This window comes from Polypterus senegalus, chromosome 16 (assembly GCF_016835505.1).
Source record: "Polypterus senegalus isolate Bchr_013 chromosome 16, ASM1683550v1, whole genome shotgun sequence".
NCBI classification, from domain to species: domain Eukaryota; kingdom Metazoa; phylum Chordata; class Cladistia; order Polypteriformes; family Polypteridae; genus Polypterus; species Polypterus senegalus.
In genome coordinates this window covers 57,689,448-57,710,603 of record NC_053169.1, presented here as the reverse complement: position 1 = coordinate 57,710,603, position 21,156 = coordinate 57,689,448, and the positions used below count along the sequence as shown (strand labels likewise).

General features: G+C 37.5%; 1 protein-coding gene across 1 annotated transcript in view; it reads right to left on the bottom strand.

Annotated features, from left to right (window-relative positions):
- Positions 1 to 21,156, bottom strand: part of usp34 (ubiquitin specific peptidase 34) — a 480,412-nt gene that overhangs the window by 237,809 nt on the left and 221,447 nt on the right. Inside the window, exon 23 of the mRNA XM_039738342.1 lies at positions 4,267 to 4,366. Within this exon, the coding sequence (XP_039594276.1) occupies positions 4,267 to 4,366 (100 nt within the window). The remainder of the gene's footprint in view (positions 1 to 4,266; positions 4,367 to 21,156) is intronic.

Genomic DNA, 21,156 nt, shown 5'->3' with positions numbered 1-21,156 from the left:
TGTACACCAGTTTGCCAATCCAGAGGTACTGTCCCGGACCCCCAGGGAAGGTGGAACAGGCTTGTCAGCCAAGAAATCCCAGCAACATCCAGAGCTTTTAAAAACTCAGGGCTCTGTTTCCTTAAAGAAAGGCATATCAGTGGAGTTTAGGAGGGCCTCCGAGTGCTCTTTCCATCGTCCTACTTCAAACCCTTTTGAAGTCTGCATCACTCTATCCTTGCAAAAAAAAACATATTGGCAAAGCACTACTTTTCCCTCTTGAGCAGCCTGTCAATTTTCCACAATCTCTTTAAAACTCCTCCCGCATGCAAGTTTTTCCTACCACAACATACATCACCATGCTCTGCTTGGCCTGTCGGAATCTAGCGGAATCTAGCCAATCTGACAAAGCCTTCTTTCATTGGTGTCCACTAGTGGGTGCAGGGATAACTGCTGCGACAGGCACCAACAATCTAATGGATACAGCATTGCACAAAAACCTCAGCAATAGAAGCACGGCATGGAACATGACATATTCAAGTTCAACTTACCCAGTCTATCCAGGAATGTAAGAGAAATTTGTCTAGAAGTGCAAGCTGAACATTTCCAAAATGGGGACGTTTGCCAAATTTTCCAAGCACACTTTTACTATACATTTATGTCTGCATGTCATCTTCACTACCTTGTTGTGAGGTGGATCAAAGGGCGGGGGACAGGGCTGAGGAGTTGGAGTTGGAGACGATTTTGGGTACTTGATTCGAGGTCGGAGTCAGCAAAAATGTACCGACTCCAACTCCTAATAAATTTAAATTGTAATAAAAAAAAATACAGCAAGTTCAAATGTCCCATTTCACAAACAATAGTCATAATTAAGTACTTCTCCGATGTAAGAATAACGCCGAGTGCATAGTTGTGTTACTACTTAGTATGAAGTTCAGCTGAGCTATTATACAACCTGACATTCATATATTGTAATATGGATTATTGCGCATTACAAAAAATGTTTTCATTTCATTTCAGATATAATGTGTTTAACAAGTTCATTTGAGTATAAACAAGTGTAATCATGTAGGTGTTGATGTGTGCTATGGCCTGATCTGTGTTCAGCAGTTCTGTCTGCACTCTACGCATATGCTACTACCCAGGGCTGAACTTTAGCATAACTTTCCACACCACCTGTTCTAGAAGATTTTGAAATTAAAAAGGAACAGATTCTATGTATTGTGACAGATAATGCTTCTAATTTGTTAATAACAATTGAGAAAGTGAATAAAGTGGATGAAGAAAGTAACAAACATGTTAGAGGAAGACAGTTCTGCAAGTATTGGAGAAAGTGAAACCGAAGAGAATAGTGAAATTTTGGAAGACATTGCTGAAGAAGCATCTAAGCTTACTACTATTCAACACATGTATTGTGCTGTTCATACTCTGCAATTTGCAATAAGAGATAGATTAAAAGATCGTCATGCAGCTACTCTAAATGGCAAATTGAAGCAAGTAACTGTTGCAGCCAGGGCCTCTAAAACAGATGCCATTTTGAAAAGACATGCAGGAAAAGGAGCCATTTTGGATCAAACAACATGCCGTGGAAGCACTTATTTGATGGTAAAGCATTTTCTTGAACTAAAAGACTTTCTTGAAGAACTGGATAATGAAATTTTTTTATTAACTGAAAGCCAGTGGGCACAAGTAAAAGAACTGGAAAGTCTACTTTTTTAACCTTTTACTGTCACCAAGAGGTTGCAATATAAAGATTTAACACCATGTAAATTCTTCTTGCAATGGAAGAGCTTGATATATTAACTGAACAAAATTGGAGGGTTAATAGTTGATGGCATTGTATCTTCAATGAAGAAAAAAGAGAGTCTCTTACTGGATAATCAAATCTTGTTAGCTGCTATTTATGTTGATCCAGTGAGGCAAATTTTGTTGAGCAGTGACCAGATTGCTAATGGAAAAAGGCACTCTATGATGTAGCAGTTCACATGAAAGGATTACTACTTCCTGAAACACCACCACTGGATGAAGCTATAAGCACTGATAACTCAGGATCATCCTTTTCAAATGAAGAAATAGACTTTCATTCCAACTTAGACAAAATGGAAGTTTCAAAAGCAAAGTGACGTCGTCCATTCGTGAAAGATAAACAACCAGTAAATGCCCAAATAAAGAGATTTTAACAGCTATTCTACTCTACAGCTGTATTCCAAGTTTAATATATAAACTGCTTTAGTTTTTCCAGCTTTTGTTTTTGTTTTTTGTTCATGTAGTTAAGCTTTGTTTTTGTTTTAAAACTACCGAAGAATGTGGTTTATATTTTTTGAACTGGTGAAGTTCCTGTTCTCGATTTGTACGCATGCTACTACTTTATAGCCACTGATAAAAACAATAAATAAAACCTTATTGTTTTCATTTTTTGTCTTTTGTTTAACTGGTCAATACAGTAGAGAGTCAGCTCCCTAGCCAGTAGTTCTGTGGTTAAATGACGTGTATGTTGCCATCCTTCAATCAACATGGAAAATATATTAGCATATTAAATACAGAGGAGTCTGAGTCAGAGTTAGAAGTACCGGAAACTAAGGAGTCGGAGTTGAAGAATTTATCTCTCGACTCCACAGCCCTGGTGGGGGATTGGTTGACAGCTCAGCCCCTGTCCTCACCTGAGTGTCTAAGACATATAGTCATAAGTCTGATGACACAATTATGAAATTGATCATCGACCTTACAGCCTAGGGAGATCTGATGCCAAGAACATTTATAAACACAGTTATGCTCAAACATGGTGTTCATTATGAACACGTTGTGACTAGCACAAAAGTCCAATAACTTGTCGCTTGGGTTCAGATTGAGTAGTCTGTTCTTCCCCGCCACATCCTAACAGGTTTCACTGCCTTTGCCTACAAGTTTTAAGGCCTCTCAGTAGAATGTAACAGCATCTTCTAGCACTCCCTTTAACGTCTCCAAGAATGCTGAACACTCTGACCAAATTGCCAGCTCATAAGAACAAACAAAAGTCACAGCTTTTCCCCCAACTCAAAGTTTGCAACCGTCTTGTTCAATGGTGTAAATTACAATGTACATACACAGAGCTGGGGGCTATAAGAACGCCTAAACCCCTCCCAATGCTTCTCACCTCGGGAAGCTCCAGAGCAAAATAGAGCCTTGCTCCTCTCCAGGAGTTTGGTTCCAGAGCCCATGCTGTGCATTGAGATGAGCCTAAGTATATCTAGATGGTACTTATCTACCTCCTACACTAGCTCAGGTTCCTTTGTCACCAGGCAAGGTCACATCCCATCTCCCTAGAGTCAGTTTCAGTAGCCAGAGATCAGAGGCAAGGCACTTACTTTCGACTGCTGCTCAAGTCAAATTAAACAAATACTTCTGGAAAACTAGAACAGTGCGCAAACAGGATGAAGATTTTGCACTTAAGATCCATCTCACCCCCTAATTCATTGCTCAAGAACATTGTGTAAAATTAAAACTTCTCAGCAATTAGCAGAAAGAAAACAGTGTAAGTAACAAATATGAAAATTATTATTTTTGGGTGATCAGAAGAGTAGATTCAAATGAAAATAGTGATTTCCAGTTAACCATCTATGATTCTCTCGATACAGAATGATTTCAACTGTCATTTTGTTAAGTGCTTGCATCATATCTCTGAGAAGATTTTAGGCCCAGATACTGAAAGGACCCTACACAAATGACTTCAGTAGTAAAGGAAGAGCTTCAAGAAGCAGGCATCTGAAAGATAGGTAGTGCCTGTCATTATGGCAATCACAGAATATACTAATGAACACCACCAATAAGGAAAACTATTACAATAAAGGAGATATTCATTTATGACATATAAACAGAAAGGTTTTTGAATTTGACTATAAAGTAGGTAACAAACAAAATGTTAGTAGCTCACCACAAACATGACCAAAGCCCAAATATAGCAATACTTAGGGAAAGCACCAGCTAATTTTCCATACATGTAATGGTGCAGCATATCATTTCAATGTCACCATATTCTAAACAAGAGTGAAAACTGATCTTCATTAAGAAAGACAAAGAGTAGATGATACTGGCAGCATTGCAATTTTTAAACACTGAGTAATTTAAAAGTTACTAAGCTGTAAATGAAGAATATAAATAACTCCCCTAAAAACATCTAAAACTCATTTGAATGATTTAATATGATAAAGTACAAACATAAAATTAACATTTTTTTCAAAGGAAGATCTAATGTAATAAAATCATTTAAATTATTTCTAAATGAAAGAATGCTATGCAAAGAAAACATACCATTAATATAATAGGAGTTGATGTACTGGATAGCTGCTCGACTAACATCAGCTGATTGAGCTCTCAGAGCAATTCCCCACAACTGATCCATACCACATAGCTGAAAGTGAACAAAATCAAATTTAATTTAAACAAAATTATACAGTTCTAATAATCAACAGTTTCTCAAAGTACAATGAAAATATAGATTTTCAAAATTACAAAAAAATACTGTACTGTGGAACAATAATTAGACCCATTATTTTTTTTCTGGGTGACATCATTAAAATTATTTGCCTAGATATTTTTTCCACGTACAATTGTTGAGCTAGAAAAGCTGTTATGGAAAAAAAAACTCAAAACGTAGCAAACTTACAAAATGTACAGTATTTTAAATATTTTGTTTATGACAAACTTAAGGACAGATGTCCCATTATTTTGATTAAATTTTATTTTTTTTTAATAAATTTAACTGAGCAGAAAAATTACTGAATTTTTACCTAAACAGATGTATGCTTTATTTAGTAAACAATGAACAGTTGTGAGAAAACATGATTCAGTAAGAATAGCTCCTCAACTTTTTTCTGACATTTATCAAAGTCATAATAAAACCAATATGAATTAACAAAACAGAAATTAAGTAATACTACACTGTCATATCTTTACTAAACATACTGTTTAAATATTTAAGGTCAAAGATGGAAACAGTATGTGAACCCTTATGACTTAGTAACTTTCATCTGACCTGCACAGTATTTGAGAGGTATTCTGCACCCTTACACTTTTCAGAACCGTGCAGGTATTTTAAGCCTTTGCTCTTTTCAGAACTGTGTTAGTTAATATACTGCATACTTCTGGGAGGTACCAAATGAAAGGCTTTCTTTAGTCATATCACTTCATTTCAAAAGGAAAATGGTTCTGAATGTCTAAAACAGAAAAATCCTGTATGTTGGAATTGTAATTCACTTTATTCCTGTGTTGCATGAAACAAATTTCCGGACACAACTAGGAAATTATTGTTTCCACAATGATTGGAAGATATCAAATTCCTAAGGCCATAAATAAACCGCAAACTATGATTCTCTCAACACAATGTTTCACAATTAGTGTAAGGTTATTATATTTTGCAAACGTAAGAACTTCATTAATTTCTTTCTTTCTAGAGAGTGGTGGTTTCCAATATCATATTGTCAAATGAAAACATATTGTTTTCTCACTTTAACCTAATAAAAAAGATATTATTAAGTACAAGAGAGGCAGCATGTCACATTTATTTTCCAGGTGAAGAGGCACCAAAACACAACATTATCCACATTTCTATATTTTCTCCACAGGAAAACACACAACACAAAATCCACTCATTACTGAGTATATGCAAACTCCCAAGTTCCACGCAGGAATATAATGAGTTGGGCAAACAGATGTGGAATTAGTACAGAAAAACACCTTTAGAAAGGCTTTTATTCTAGATTCAATTGTATAAATTTTGCTAGTAACAAAACATCATGGGGCAGCACGGTGGCACAGTGGTAGCGCTGCTGCCTTGCAGTAAGGAGACCTGGGTTCCTTCCCAGGTCCTCCCTCCATGGAGTTTGCATGTTCTCCCCGTGTATGTGTGGGTTTCCTCCGGTTTCCACCAACAGTCCAAAGACATGCAGGTTAGGTGCATTGGCGATCCTAAATTGTCCCCAGTGTGTGCTTGGTGTGTGGGTGTTTGTGTGCCCTGCCCATGATATGTTCCTGCCTTGCGCACTGTGTTGGCTGGGATTGGCTCTAGCAGACCCCCCGTGACCCTGTGTTAGGAAATAGCGGGTTGGAAAATGACTGACTGACAGACAAAACATAATTTTTGTCATGAAATTTGAAAGAGTGAGAAGCTTTAAATTTTTTGGAATGACCATTAATAACTAACTAATGTGGAGACAACACACTTTGTTTCTTGTTGGGCACAGCCTCTATATCCTCAGATGTCTGAGTGCAGCTTACATTTCTCCATCTTTGTCACACACTTTGACCATCCTCACTGGTAGCATAATATCCTTGCATGGAATCTGCTTGGTTCAAGAATACAGTAATCCCTCGTTATATTGCACTTCGATTTTCACAGCTTCCCTCTATCGCGGATTTTATATGTAAGCATATCTAAATATATAACGCAGGTTTTTCGCTGCTTCGCGGGTTCTGCGGACAATGGGTCTTTGTACTTCCTGTACATGTTTCCTCAGTTGGTTTGCCCAGTTGATTTCATACAAGGGACGCTACTGGCGGATGGCTGAGAAGCTAACCAATCAGAGCACGCAGTTAAGTTCCTGTGTGCTGAATGGCTCAGCGACGGAGCACTGAATTAGATTCTGCAGCGTTAACCAGGAAGTCTCATCTCGCTCATTCAGCAATGTGTTTCGCTGTGTAGAGTTAATTTTTGTGCTCTTTTGTGTTTATCTTTGTGCATAGTCAAGCCCTTCATTTTGGCTCCAAAATGATATGCTCCTGCTACTGCTTCAGGGGCCGTGCCCAAGAGCCAATGAAAGAGGTTAACGATTGCCAAAAATGTAAGCGTTTTGGATATGTTGAAGGAAGGGAAAAGCTACACCGCTGTAGGATGCCATTACGGCATCAATGAGGCTACGATTCTTTTTATTTAAAAAGTAGGAAAGGAATAGAAGATCTACAGCCGCAGTGTCCTTTTAACCAGGGTGCAAAACGAGTTGTAAGTGGATGTAATAAGGCAGTAGTCTGGATGGAATCTGCTTTAGGGATTTGAATTGAAGAAGAACAATGGCGGTGCTACACAGTTGCCTGAACAGGCTCCTTTAGAAGAACTGTAACGCTTTCCTTTGTTTTGCAGTGAAACTAAACTTATTGTTATCGAACAAGTCATCATGTCATTGTTGGTGAGTAACCATAATTAATTTTCTACTTACAGTACTTAGTACATGTATGTGAGTTTAGTGTCACTGTACATTTACTGTATACAATTTTTCTTGCATTGTACGTATTTATTGCTGGTGGCCTGTCTATCGTAATGGCTGTAACATATGTGATATTGGAGACACTCAATATCTTTAAAATAATATTTAGGTTTTACTGTATATAAACAGTGTGTTTACATACATAATTTCAATGAATCTTACCTAATAACTAAGAGAATACAAAGGGTTTATGCTGTATAACTGTGCGGGGAATATTTATAAACAGTTTGGGAGAGTTTATAAGGGCTTAAAATATATAAAACCATACAAACATATGGTTTCTACTTTGTGGATTTTCACCTATCGCGGGGGGGTCTGGAACGCAACCCCTGCAATCGAGGAGGGATTACTGTACACAACACTGAATGGATGGTGTAGGTGGAATAGAACATTATCAGCACCTAGCTGCATTCTAAACAGCACTTATGCAGCACTCACTGCCTTAGAAAAAGCAACCAATAAAATTAAAAAACTCAGTCATCCTGGAAACTTTCCTTACATTTTCCTACTGGCAAATGGTACAACGCCATTGGTACTTGCACCATTAGATTTAAGAACAGTTTCAATCCACAGGACGTAAGGTTGCTGAACAGTCAATAGTAAGAATTCAAGTATTCTATGTATGTGCAGTCATGTGCTGACTTACTGCTCTGTTTGAGACTGTCAATTTGGCTGTATGTCAAATTGGCCGCATGTCGGCCATAAAGTGTACAGGTAATTGACTGACGTGTGGATGTCATGCCTGGAAACGAAAGAGAAACAGCTCAGAGTTTGTCTTTTCTGTAGTGTGAGAGTTAATTAAAAAATACATTTTGTTCCTCTAATCTCTGTGTTTTGGTTGTTATTAAAGAGCCGTACAGAAATTTTTACAGGGTTTTTAAAATTCTTTTTCCCCGCAGAGGAGCAGTATTTGGGGAAGCGTTTGGAAAAGTTACTTGATCTTGTTATTTGTATTCAAACTAGCATTGGTGAGGCAGCAGATATTCAGTAAGCTAGTTTTTCTAGATTGAACAGTTCTTAGCCTTGGGAAAGTAGAGTGGTTAAGAGGACGACAGCGTAGGGGTTCATTAATACAAAGGGATACAAATGGTGAGAATGGAAAACATTTAAGTAACGAATGAGAGAAAAGTAAAGTAAACCTCATAGAAGGAAACAGCAGGAAGTGGTAGAAAATTACAGGAGTTTATGAGATCTAAAGGTTCAAAATTTTTTTCAGTTGTAACATTTAATTTAACTCAATTAATTTTAATAAAAAAAAAAAAAAACTTGAGCAGTTTTAGTAATCCAATATCCAATTGGATGCTGGTCTTTCTAGAGGATGGCTTGGATGAGGCAGTTTTCTGTGAGGCCTCCATCTACGGGAGATGCCAGTTGATGCAGCAGACCTGGCCCAGGTGTTCTTTAGAAAGATACAGTCAACCCTCGTTTATCGCGGTTAATCCGTTCCAGACTCTGCCGCAATAAATGAATTTCCGCGAAGTAGGATTCTTTATTTATAAATCGAATATTTTCGCAGTTAGAGCATAGAAAACCTGTTTACGACCTTCTAAATACAGTAATCCCTCCTCGATCGGGGTTGCTCCAGACCCCCGCGATAGGTGAAAATCCGCGAAGTAGAAACAATATGTTTGTATGGTTATTTTTATATATTTTAAACCCTTAAAAACTCTCCCACACTGTTAACATTATTAGAGCCCTCTAGACATGAAATAACACCCTTTAGTCAAACGTTTAAACTGTGCTTCATTACAAGACAGAGATGGCAGTTCTTTCTCAGAATTAAAAGAATGCAAACATATCTTATCTTCAAAGGAGCACCATGAAGAGCAGATAATGTCAGAGAGAGCGCTCGCTAAGAAAAGCAAACAATCAAAAAATCAATACGTGCTTTTAAGTATACAGAAGCACCACGTCCTATCTTCTAGGCAAACAGCCACTGTGTAAACAGCCCCCTCTGCTCACACCCCCTCCGTCAGGCAGAGAGAGTGAGAGAGACAGAGAGAAGCAAACAAAACAAGCCACGCGGGAAGCATATCTTATAGCATTGAGGAGTTTTAGTTAATATGTAATACATGCTCTGATTGGGTAGCTTCTAAGCCATCCGCCAATAGCGTCCCTTGTATGAAATCAACTGGGCAATCAAACTGAGGAAGCATGTAACCTAAATTAAAGACCCATTGTCCGCAGAAAGCGCGAACCAGCAAAAATCCGTGATATATATTTAGATGTGCTTACATTTAAAATCCATGATAGAGTGAAGCCGCGAAAGTCGAAGCGCGATATAGCGAGGGATTACTGTATATAATTAATCAAAGAAATTATAAAGGATAGGACTGAGCAACACATGAACAGGAGTTTTACTCAACAGTAAGCATGGGTTCAGAACAGGGAGGTCCTGTTTTACCAACATGCTGGAATTCTGTGAGAAAGCAAGAAAAGGATATGATCTAAGTGGAGCATATAATATTATTTATCTTGACTTTCAGAAATCATTTGATAAGGTGCCACATGAGAGGGTTTGGGCATTAAACTAGACAAGCTGTGAATTCAGGGTGTTGTTGATAGATATATGCAAAAGTGTCTCTGACACAAGAAGAGGGATGATATGTTCTGAGGTACCCTATCAGAATTGGAAGATGTTAATAGTATAGTTCCACAGAGGCCAGTGCTAGGGCTGCTGCTATTTTAAAATATATAAATGATTTGGGTTGGAACAGGTGAATTGGCTGATAATCTAGAATCTGGGAGATGGACGTCTGAAACGCAACTCCGTTAGCAGCGGTGTTATTTTTTCTGTTTTTATTTTTATCATCCCGAGCTATCCTGTATTTACTCAACCCGAGGGAGTTCAACTACAGTATATGGACGGGGGGAGGAGACATAAAAGGGCTCAAGAATAATATAAAGAAGGACATAAATGATATAAAGAAAGAGATAAAGAACATACACAAGACAAACGAGAAGCCGCTTGAGGATATTAAAGACCAAGAAAAATGTTTATGTGGTTGCTTTGAGGCAACCTCTAAAAGGTATGCTAGAAAAAAATTGAGGAAAAAATACAGGAAAATGCATTTGAGAAGAAACTTAGAACACTTGTCGCTCAGTTGGAAGACGTTAAGCATTCACAACTTCAATTGAAATAGCTAAACAACTGGCATCTACTGCTGACGAAAAAGCAACAGCTGCATATTCTGAATGCAAAGTACTCAGACAGACTAGCTGTACTGGAAGATGGATGCAGAAGGAATAAAATTATAATTGAGGGTCTCCCTGAGAATCGTGAAGGTCCAAACCCAGTGAAATTGCAGCTGAAATATTCTCTAAAATAATTGGAGAGGACTTCAAATTAGATAAAGAGATAAAAGCAGCTTACTGCATACGTTGATAAAATACCTAAAAACCTAGGACTCTCATTGTGTGAACTGAAAAATTACAATTTAAATTACATATAATGTTACTTCTCAGACAGAAACAAGAGATTATATCTGAAAATAACCACATTCATATTTTCCCTGATTTGTCACCCTAAACAGCTGCTAAACATGCCGCATTTTACAAAATTAAACAGCACTTACGGAAGGTCAAGATCAGATACCGCCTCTTGCATTCTGCCAAACTGAAAGTGGACATTTCAAGGCAAGCTCTATATTTTAACTTCTACAGAGGAAGCAGAAAAAGAGCTAAGAAAACGGATTCTGACATTTTTTTTTTAAATATTATCATGAGTCGCATCCAGCCCTGGCATGGCAAAGAAGATCTTAACTGCAGTTTGATTTGCTTGCAATGATACTGGTACCATAATTATACATCCTATTTCTTCCTCTGCCACGTTTTGTTTATATGTTAATTACAACTATATGCGTATATATGTATGCATGTGTACATTTATTTATTTATTTATTTATTTTTTGGGGAGTGTTTAACATCATACATATAAAATAGAGATTTCTATTTTAATCCTTATAAACCGTTGCTGAGGGGCTTGCTTCATTTTGGATGTGCTCTGTTTTAGTTATGTCAGAGGACTGAGACTTAGTGAAATGTGATTGTGGTATAGTGGCTCCACAGCTTCCGTCAAAGGGCCGCTTTTTATTAATAAATAATCACAGCGCTCGCGGCTTGGTGAGGGGGCGTGGTGGTTGTTTGTCTGAAGCAGTTCTCGGGGCGATTAGCGATATGGGCGTTTCTCACTTAAGTTCACAGGTGAGAAACTGTCCACATCCTTGATTGTTCCTGGGGCTGCTGATTGGCCACAGCTGCAATGACCTCAAGTTAAATAGAAGCCTGAGTTGGCTAAAGGGAGGAGAAGGAAGAAAAAGAGAGAACGGATGGGAGGTTGCAGGAGGAAAGAGAGAAAAAGAAAGAATGGATGGGAGGTACCAGGAGGAAAAGCAGGAAGCAGTGAAGAGAGGGAGAGAGAGGAAGCCGGTACGGGAGAGCGAGCGAGCGATGGCTAGCGTGCAGCTGATCGGGGAGCTTGGGTGTTAGGCTGACACCCGAGGAGTAGCAGTAGTGGACGCTCCTGCTGTGTTTTTATGAAGGGCGGGAGTGACCGGAAGGCAGATGACTCTCCGCGTAAGGCATCAGGAGTCGGGACTTGGGTTGTGGTGTCCCCAGTGTGAGAGCCTTGGTCGTTGGGGAATCCCAAGTTGCTGTTCGGTGGTGCCTACCAGAGCCAGGGATCGGAAAGGCGACCGACCAGAGCGGGAGTAGAGAGAAGGCCAGTTGCAGGTAGAGCAACTCCCCTATTGAGAAGCCCAGATGGGGGAAGCGGGGGAGCAGGTAAAAAGGCACCAGGCTTGTTGTTGTTTTTAAAAGAATGCTTCCTGCTGTATTTTAACCTCGTCGTTTTTAAGAAGACTTTTTTCTATTGTTTTCACCTCCACATTTTCACTTCTGGTTTTATTGGATTATTTATTTTAAAGACTGTTTAGAAGGCACTGCACTATTCATTTGAACACCTTGTTTTGTTGATTGTTTTTAATAAAAGCACTTGACACTTTTGTACACCATCCCCTTGCTATGTTGTTCTCTCACTGCTTAGCTCATCAGTGACATTACCAACGGTGACGGGTTCAAGGGCTCCCAGACAGAAAATAGATGCATGCAACGAACCTGCATCGTCACAGTGATCTAGCCTCACATGGGGAGACAAAAAGAAAGTATTCTCTCATCTAACAGGACTAAATGCTAAAATAGTATTTTTAAAGGACACCCACTTATTAAGCAAGGATCAGTTTCGGCAGAATAGAAACGGAACTGGCCAAATATTCCATTCCAACTTTACAAAGAAAACTAGAGATGTGGGAATTCTTATATAAAGAACAATCTCATATGTAGTATCAGATGTAGTAGTATCTGATCCTGAAGGGAGATATGTGATTGTCATGGGTTAATGTATTTAACTGTAAAGTGATTTTGATAAATATCTACGCACCCAATGTGGATGATAGGGACTTCATCCAAAACATATTTGCATCTATTCCCAATATAAATACTCAAAAAATTATAATGGCTGGGGACTTTAATTGTGTTTTAAATCCAGACCTACATAGGTCTCCTGCCACAGGGGTGATGGCATCTAACAATGCAAAAACAATTGCACAGTTTATAATTGATCACAACTTATCAGACCCCTGCAGATTTCTACACCCAAACTCAAGAGCATATTACTTCTACTCACCAGTACATCACTGCTACTCAAGAACTGATAATTTCTTTATAGATAATTTTTTTGCCTACAATTAAATCTTGTTATCTCCGACCACACCCTTTTGATAATGGAGCTATGCCCTACATATTCATCTCGCAGCTGGCGTCTTAACCCATTTTTATTAGAAAACGAGAACTGTATAAAATTTATATCCAAGAAAATCAATTTTTTTAGAGACAAATACATCCTCTTAAGTCTCTGCAGGAATACTCTGGGAAACTCTGAATGCTTTCTGAAGAGGACAGATTATTTCATCTTTCCCACAAAAATAAATGGAAATCAAGAAGGTATCAGAGTTAATCAGTGAAATTACCAGAAATGATCAAAACATGCCAGGTGTCCAAATGATGCATTTCATAGGAAAATATGGGCTCTGCATACAGAACTACACCACTTCACAACTAAAGAAACAGAACAACTCATTTTTAAATCAAGACATCGTTACTATGAATATGGAGAGAAAGCTAATAAGATCTTAGCTGAACAAATTCACAAGTAGGAAGTTCGCAATTCAATCCCAGCACAGACGGGGACAAAATCATTGACCATAAAATACAATGCACACATGTAGAGACTACTATAAGTCCTTATATTATTCTTAGTTTAAAGAAGACAAGACACAACCTAATGCATTTTTGGATACATTACAGATACCACCGAAATAGATACTCTCAGAGCAGATGAACTGGATAAACCTCTGGCACTATCACGATTAAACAGATGGTATAAACTTATTTCAGAGTGGGAAAGCAGCAGGCCCTGATGGCTCCCCAGACAAATTTTATAAAAAATGCTCAATTAAGCTAGCTTTCCTTTTATTAGCAACATTTACAGAAGCTACAATAGAGACAATACAATTCTACCTCAAATTTTTTGCCAAGCATTAATTACTGTCTTTCCTAAGCAAAATAAGGGCTTATTACAATGTGCATCATACAGACCAATCTGACTTCTGAATAATGATGTTAAGATACACTCCAAAGACCTAGCTAGTAGGACTGAGAAAGTGCTTCCTTCCGTAATATCACAAGACCAAACTGGATTTATTAAAGATAGACATTGTTTCCAATCTTCGACACCTTTTTAAACTTATATATAAACATCTATGTGTGGAAGTGTGTGTGTCTATCCGGCCCGGAAGTGAGAGGTGGAATCGGGGTAAGGGCTCCAACTCTGAGGAAACAGAAAACTAGATGTCTACACGTGGAAGTGTATATGTGTGTATCTGTCCTGCCCGGAAGTGCGAGGCTACTACAGCAAGAAGCTCAGACAGCCGGCAAGGGAGCTCCAAGTTAATGAGTTGGAAGAAGAAAGTGACTTTGTTGCCACAGTAAAACCGCAGAGAAAACAGAGAAACTCTTACACAAGCGAGACAAGCACATCAGCAAAACGGTATCCCTTTTACTTTTCCTCCCGTCACTAATACACAAGCGAGGCGAGCACATCAGCAAAATGAAACCTAGGAGAGCAATGTCCAGATTAGTTCCTTTCAATTAGCTGACATCTCTACATTTCAGTTTTTTTCCTGACGATTTCAATCGTTTCTAGGACAGCGGGCTTTTTACACCACGGTCTTACACAGCTAGTGTAATATATTCACCCACAAAGTCTAACACCCCAGAGATGATGATATCGTTGGATGGAGAAAAAGCTTGTGATATGGTTGAATGGAACTACCTTTTCACTACATAGGAGAAATTGTTTGGCCCGAACATTTATGCATGGACCAAACTACTGTATACCAACCAGCTTCAGTTTGTATTAACAACATTATTTCAGATTACTTCAAAGGATTCCCCTTATCATCACTGATTTTTCCAATTGCCACTGAGCCACTGCCAGTTCACTGTCGAAATGCTTATGACAAAAAGGGGATTATCAGAGAAGGACTTGAAAAGAAAATTTCACTATATGCAGATAATATAGTACTGTATAATATATCAAATCCATAAAATACTGTGCCTGCAGTCCTAACAGCACTAACAGAATTTCAAAAGATTTCTGGTCTCAGACTTAATTTGAATAAAAGTGTGCTCTTTCTAGTGAACTCTCAAGCACACAATATTACATTGGACACATTCCCTTTTATCATTTCAGATTAATTTAAATAGCCTAGGGGTAAACATCACAAAAACAAAGCTCTTCATTAACAAAATCCTGCTGTCTGCATGAAAAAAATTAAGCAAGACTTGCATAAATGGTCTACCCTTCATCTCACTTCAGCTATAAGAATTAACACTATCAAGATGAATATCCTTCCTAAGTTTCTTTTTCTTTTTCAAAACATTCTAATATACATAAATAAATATTTTTTTAATTATTCAGATTCAATCATAATCTCATTTATTTGAAATTCAAAACATCCACGTATCCAAAGGGCAACCCTACAGGACCTAAGGCAGAAGGTGGCATGGCTCTACCCAACTTTCAGTTTTATTACTGGGTGGCAAATATACAAGCTATAAAAACCTGGACAAGGACAAACATAGATGAACATACACAGCCTTGGTTCTAAAAAAAAATAAATAAAAACCTCCAGTACTTTATATTCCTTGCTTTGTAACCCAATAAATACAAGTCATCGCCAATTTACTAACAACCCAATTGTGTTTCATTCACTCAGAATACGGAACCAATGTAGGAAGCACTTCAAGTTAGAGAAGCTTTTATCTATGGCATCTCTGCACGATAACCACCTTTTTCCACCCTCTCAAACGTATGCAGCTTTTAATGTCTGGAAAATATTAAGGATTAACACTAGAATTACCAAAGTCTATGAAAATACTTGTAATCCAGGCCCACCTTAATTCACTTTGCACCTCTCTGTCAGTGTCTTTTGTCTTGTAAATGTGTTGATAAGCACAAGCAGCAAACAGCTATACCACCGCGCCCCCCAACCCCCTCCACCACCACCACCACCACTACAGAAAGGGCAAAAAGTTCTCCCAGTTCAAGCCTTGATTATCTGAGAGTGAGCTAACTGTACAGGGTAAATTTCATGTGTATTCCGTGTCTAAAACAATCTCTCTCTATGTAAACACATTGTTAAAACTGAAACGTTTTTCATGTTTTAGTAATAAGTGACAATATGTAGACATGAACTGTATAATGTGTGAAGGTTGAAGTCCAAATAACAAATAAACACTTTCACAAAAGGTGCAAGGATAATCCAACAGTTACCGTGGTGCAGCAGTAAGAACTTCTGATTTATAATCCAGAGGTCACAAGTTCAAAACCAGCTCCCCCACAAATTTACCATTTTTAGTAGTAAGCTGCTCTTATTGTTATTATACAATAAAAACATACATTTGATTTGTGTCTGTAACAGTCGGTGTAAATTTATGGCACTTGTAAAAGTTAGCTTTTTTTTTTAAACTATTATTCTGTCAGTCACAATCACAATACAACATCCACCCCCCACCCCAGATCTGACGCTGTTAGTTTTTATCTAAAACTGGGAATAACTGTAGATGTGAGTGGTGTTTTGAGACAATGGAACTGGATATTCTCTTATCTGGGGGGATAAAAGCTGACACACAAACGCTGGTAAATCTTCCTTTCTTCGTATCTCACCATCACTTTTTTGTATTCCGTTTTATTGAGTGTTCCTGCCGAATTAGTATGCACCTTATGGTCCATGATGTCAAAGCCGCACTGGCAAAAAACAGATATAGGTATATATGATATTTGGAATAATTCATTTTATGATGTGTATAGTACATTTCGGAAAACATTGTGGCACTGATGCAACAATATTCATATTATTTATATTCATTCGCATGCCATCTTCCAGTTGTAATCAGTGACTGCATTTTTTTTCCAAGATCTGGTCCAGTCTCCACTTTGTGGTGCAAGGTGGTGTTACTTTTGTACTCCAGGACATTCAGAGGAAAGAATAGTACAGAGATGTCAGTTCCGTGCTATATACAATCATCAAATTCAAATGTTAACAGTTCCCACACACCCAAGGAACAGTTGAGTCATTACAGAGGAAATTGGACAGCATATAGGCTTGGGCAGATTTGCGGCAGATTAAATTTAATGACAGTAAATGTAAAGTATTACATGTAAGAAGTAAAAATGGTAGGTTTGAACAGACAATGGGAATTAAACAAAAGGGCCTTTCTCTGGAACAAGTAATGACATAACAATTTACAGTCTTGAAAGTTGATGCAAACAATTCCTACGGGTGTTCCAAGTTTGGTGGGTTACTTACATAGCCTTTGCCTATATACAAGCAGTGTTGGACAGTCTTTGTAGTAATATCACAACAGCATATTAGAGATTGTAGGTTTTGTGTATTCGTGAAACTTGGCTGAACCAGAAAATTCTCGTTGAGGCCATTACATCAGCAGGTTATATGGCTTACATACTTGATCATAGCATGTACAAATGTGGCAAAAATTGAGGAAGAGGAATGGAATTATAGCCCTCATCAAACAGTTTTGGTGTAAGAAAATGCAGTTACTATCACAATTTTCTTCCGTTCATGTGGAATATCTGACGATTATTTATAGAGAGAACTGCAGTGCATTAATTTTGGGTATTGCTCATACTTCCACCCCTTCTGCTAATGAGGATGAAGCACTGAAAGAACTTCTATAATATGTTTAGTAAATATAACAAAATGTGTAGCATGTTAGTCTTGTGTCTTCTTAATAAACATTTGTGGCTTTTTTTTTTTTTTTAAGATTTGGACCATTTATTATTTGTTGCTGTGTGTAATACAGCACACGTTTTGGTAAGAAACAAGTACTACATAATTAAAATGGTATGCTATCTTTAAAATGACACCGAATGTCTAGCTGATACAATGAAGAAAAAAAAAATGCACACCTGTATACATTTTGTAAATGTACATTTTAACAGCAAAAAAACTGTTGTGCAATGAATGATTAAAAATGTTTAAACTTTTTTAGTGCATGTATATTTACATTTAAGCACTGTTTAATTGTGTGAGAAAATATATATTTTTTTACAGGTAAAAACTACTTTCTTTAATTAAGCCTTTTTTTTTTAGATCAGTATATTACAGAAACTTAAACAATATGACAGCTTGTAATTATGAGAAATATTTTCTTTTCTTTTATTACTTATGTATTATGGATAAATATTTTTAACTATTTTATTAGATAAAATATGTATTTTACAGAATTCTTTCATTTTAGAATTTTATGGTCACTGTACAATCAGTCAACAGAATTTAATTTGTTAATAAAAATAAAACATTTTATTAAAAATTAATAAAAATGAACAGTTAACACCTGTGGTTATAGATGCTTCTGTTAGGGTTAAGGCCGATACAGATTTCATGTTACTTCATCAGCCAATTCCAATACAGATTCAGATTTGTTTTTTCCTTTATCCTTTTAAAAAACTTTTTACCCTAAGCTCCTGCATAACCAGAGACACAGAAGCCTTATGTCCTATATTATAGTGTATTTTTATAATTAAACTAAGGACCATGGGTGTTATCTGTTCATTTTTCATTAGCCAAATGAAATTCTGTAGGCTTATTGTTCAGAGACCATAAAAATACTAAAATAAATAACATTTCCTTAAATTACTAATAAAATATGTACAAAAACAATGTATGCATAACACATTTGGAATAAAACAAAAAAAATATATTTTCTCTCATATTGTTTAAATTTCTGTAATGTTTTTGAAAGAAAGCGCAATTTAAAAAAAAAATAGTTTTCACAATTTCTCTAATATACATGACTTGGGAAAGAAACATGTTAAGTTTTGTGCTTAATGTGGCCTGCTTAACTTTGTTAGAAATATTGTCACATCCAGGGCCAGCAGCGATGCAAACGCCTCAGGCAATGCTTTGGTTAGTGCAGTATTTTCATGTCTTTTTTTTTTTAAAACATTCCGAAAAATAATACTGAAATAAACAGGCTGGAGATACAGAGGGCCATGTGGCTGGACAGCTATTGAGCACTGTGCTTTAATAGGGCGCAGTGCATTATACAAATTAAATATCTGAGCAAGAGAACAAAGTCCCGGTAAGAGAATGGAAATAGCATGAATGGTTTTGAGGGTGGAAGGAGCTGGAATGGAAGTGCTTTTGCTCAGCATTGTGGGCAGAGGTCACATAGGGTGAATGAAGCAAGGGTGTGTACAAGAAGATTAAGTGTGGTATGTGCGAACAGTATGGAAAGAACGAGTGTGTAGAGGAAAGCGAGACTGAAAGAGTGGCGTGCTTCTTGGTCGTAACACTCAAGCAGAAGACAGTATAGAGGGGTCAGACGAATCAGAGTGCGATTAAAGTTAAGGCGATCACAGAGCTTCTTTTATGTGGGTATGTGGGCTTCTCCAGGTAGTCCCATCCTCCTCAAACAGCTTTCGACCACCTGAGGAACATGTCTCTGTCAGGTCAGGCCATGGGGCATTATTTTGTTCTTTCGATGGCGTAACAGTAGAAAATCATTTGTGAAAGAGTATGATTATCAAGTTTCTGATGGTGATGAACAATTAACACTAGAATTACCAGAGCCTACGAAAAAACTCGTAATTCCGTCCCACCTTAAATCGCTTCTTAAAATCGTTCACAGCTCTCCACCAGCGTCTTTTGTCATCTAAATGTGCTGATAAAAATCAGGCTGCAAGCAGCCGGCTAATCCATCCCCCCAACCGACTTAAAACGTGCACAAACTTCTCCCAGCTCATGCCTTGATTGATTATCTGGGAGTGAAGTGGAATTTTAGAGTGGAAATAATAGATCATTATTTGGAATACACGCATTTCACGTGTGTTCCGTTTCTACAGTAATCTGTGTAAACACATTTTTAAAACAGAAACGTTTTTCATATTGTAGTAGTAAATGACAAAATGTAAGCATAAACTATATAATGTATGAAGCCTGAAGTCCAAATATCAAACACTTTCACAAAAGGTACAAATATAACAGAACAAGTATGCTTTTATTCAAAAATATAACTGCAGAAAAAAGCCACCTTAGCATGCCATATTGACACATATTTACTACAGCTGCCACGATAGCGTAATGGTATCAGCCGCTGACTAGTATCCAAAAAGGTCAGGAGTTCGATCCCACATGGTTCAGTTTTGAGAAGTAAACTGCTCTTATTCCTAATATTTTAGAATAAAAAACATTTGATTTCAGTGTGTAACAGCCAATGTAATTTATGATACTTGTAAAGGTTAGTTTTTTTTTTTTTAATTCACTTTTCATTCTCTGTCGTGTTCAGGATCCTTCCCCCATCTGAGAATGCTGTTTTCACATAAAGATGCGCTGTAGCTCTGCAGCGTACTTGTGACTGCATTCTCGTACCAATGCTTGCGAACTGAAGTGCCTGCGTGCACTTTTCGCAACATTACACGTCTATTTTTTTGAGCATGCCCGTCGCTCAAACACAGGAACATATGTTGGTGTACAAGAATAAAAAACAAGTGCACTTTTATTCTAGACTATAAGTGAAGAAAAAATAAAGCAAGTTACAGTAGGCGGTTGATACGACAGCTTGCGTGGTACAATGCTAAGAACTGCTGATTTCCGATCCGTGCAATATGAAATCATCACATTCAAATATTAACAATTACCACACACCCTTCCTACATTCACGACATGTGTACTTGTTGCAGTGTACACATCTCTCTGTGCTACGGTTTCTATTACACTGAATGAGCACCTGACATTGTACTTTCTTCCCTATATAAATAACATTCGAGTATAGCGCGTCTCCAAATAAATCACATTTGAGTTATAGCGCGTCTTTATGTGAAAACAGCATTGTCACATCGGTGTGAACGCGACTGAGAGAATGGAACTGAATTTATTCAGTGCAGCAGTTTCAACGCACAGTACATGCAATATTATTTGAAAATGAACAGAGTCAGATCGGGCGCATATTCAAACCCGATCTGACGGTGTTCGTTTTCAAATAATATGCATTAGTGCGATGATGTTTTTACATATATTGTCTCTTTCATTCATTTTAGGGTTTGTAATCAGTGACCGCGTGTTTTTTCCCCGATCTTGCCAGTTCACACATGTTGCTATATGGTGCTGTTTCTTTTGTACTCCAGGACATGCAGAGGACAGAATAGTACAGAGCAGTAAGTTCAGCGCTATATGCAATCAGACAGACAAACAGGCAGAGAAGGCACTAGATATATAAATAAACAGGGAAGGCACTGTATAATAGATATATAAAAAACAGCTAAGGGGATAGATATATAGATAGGTAGGAAGGAAAGGCG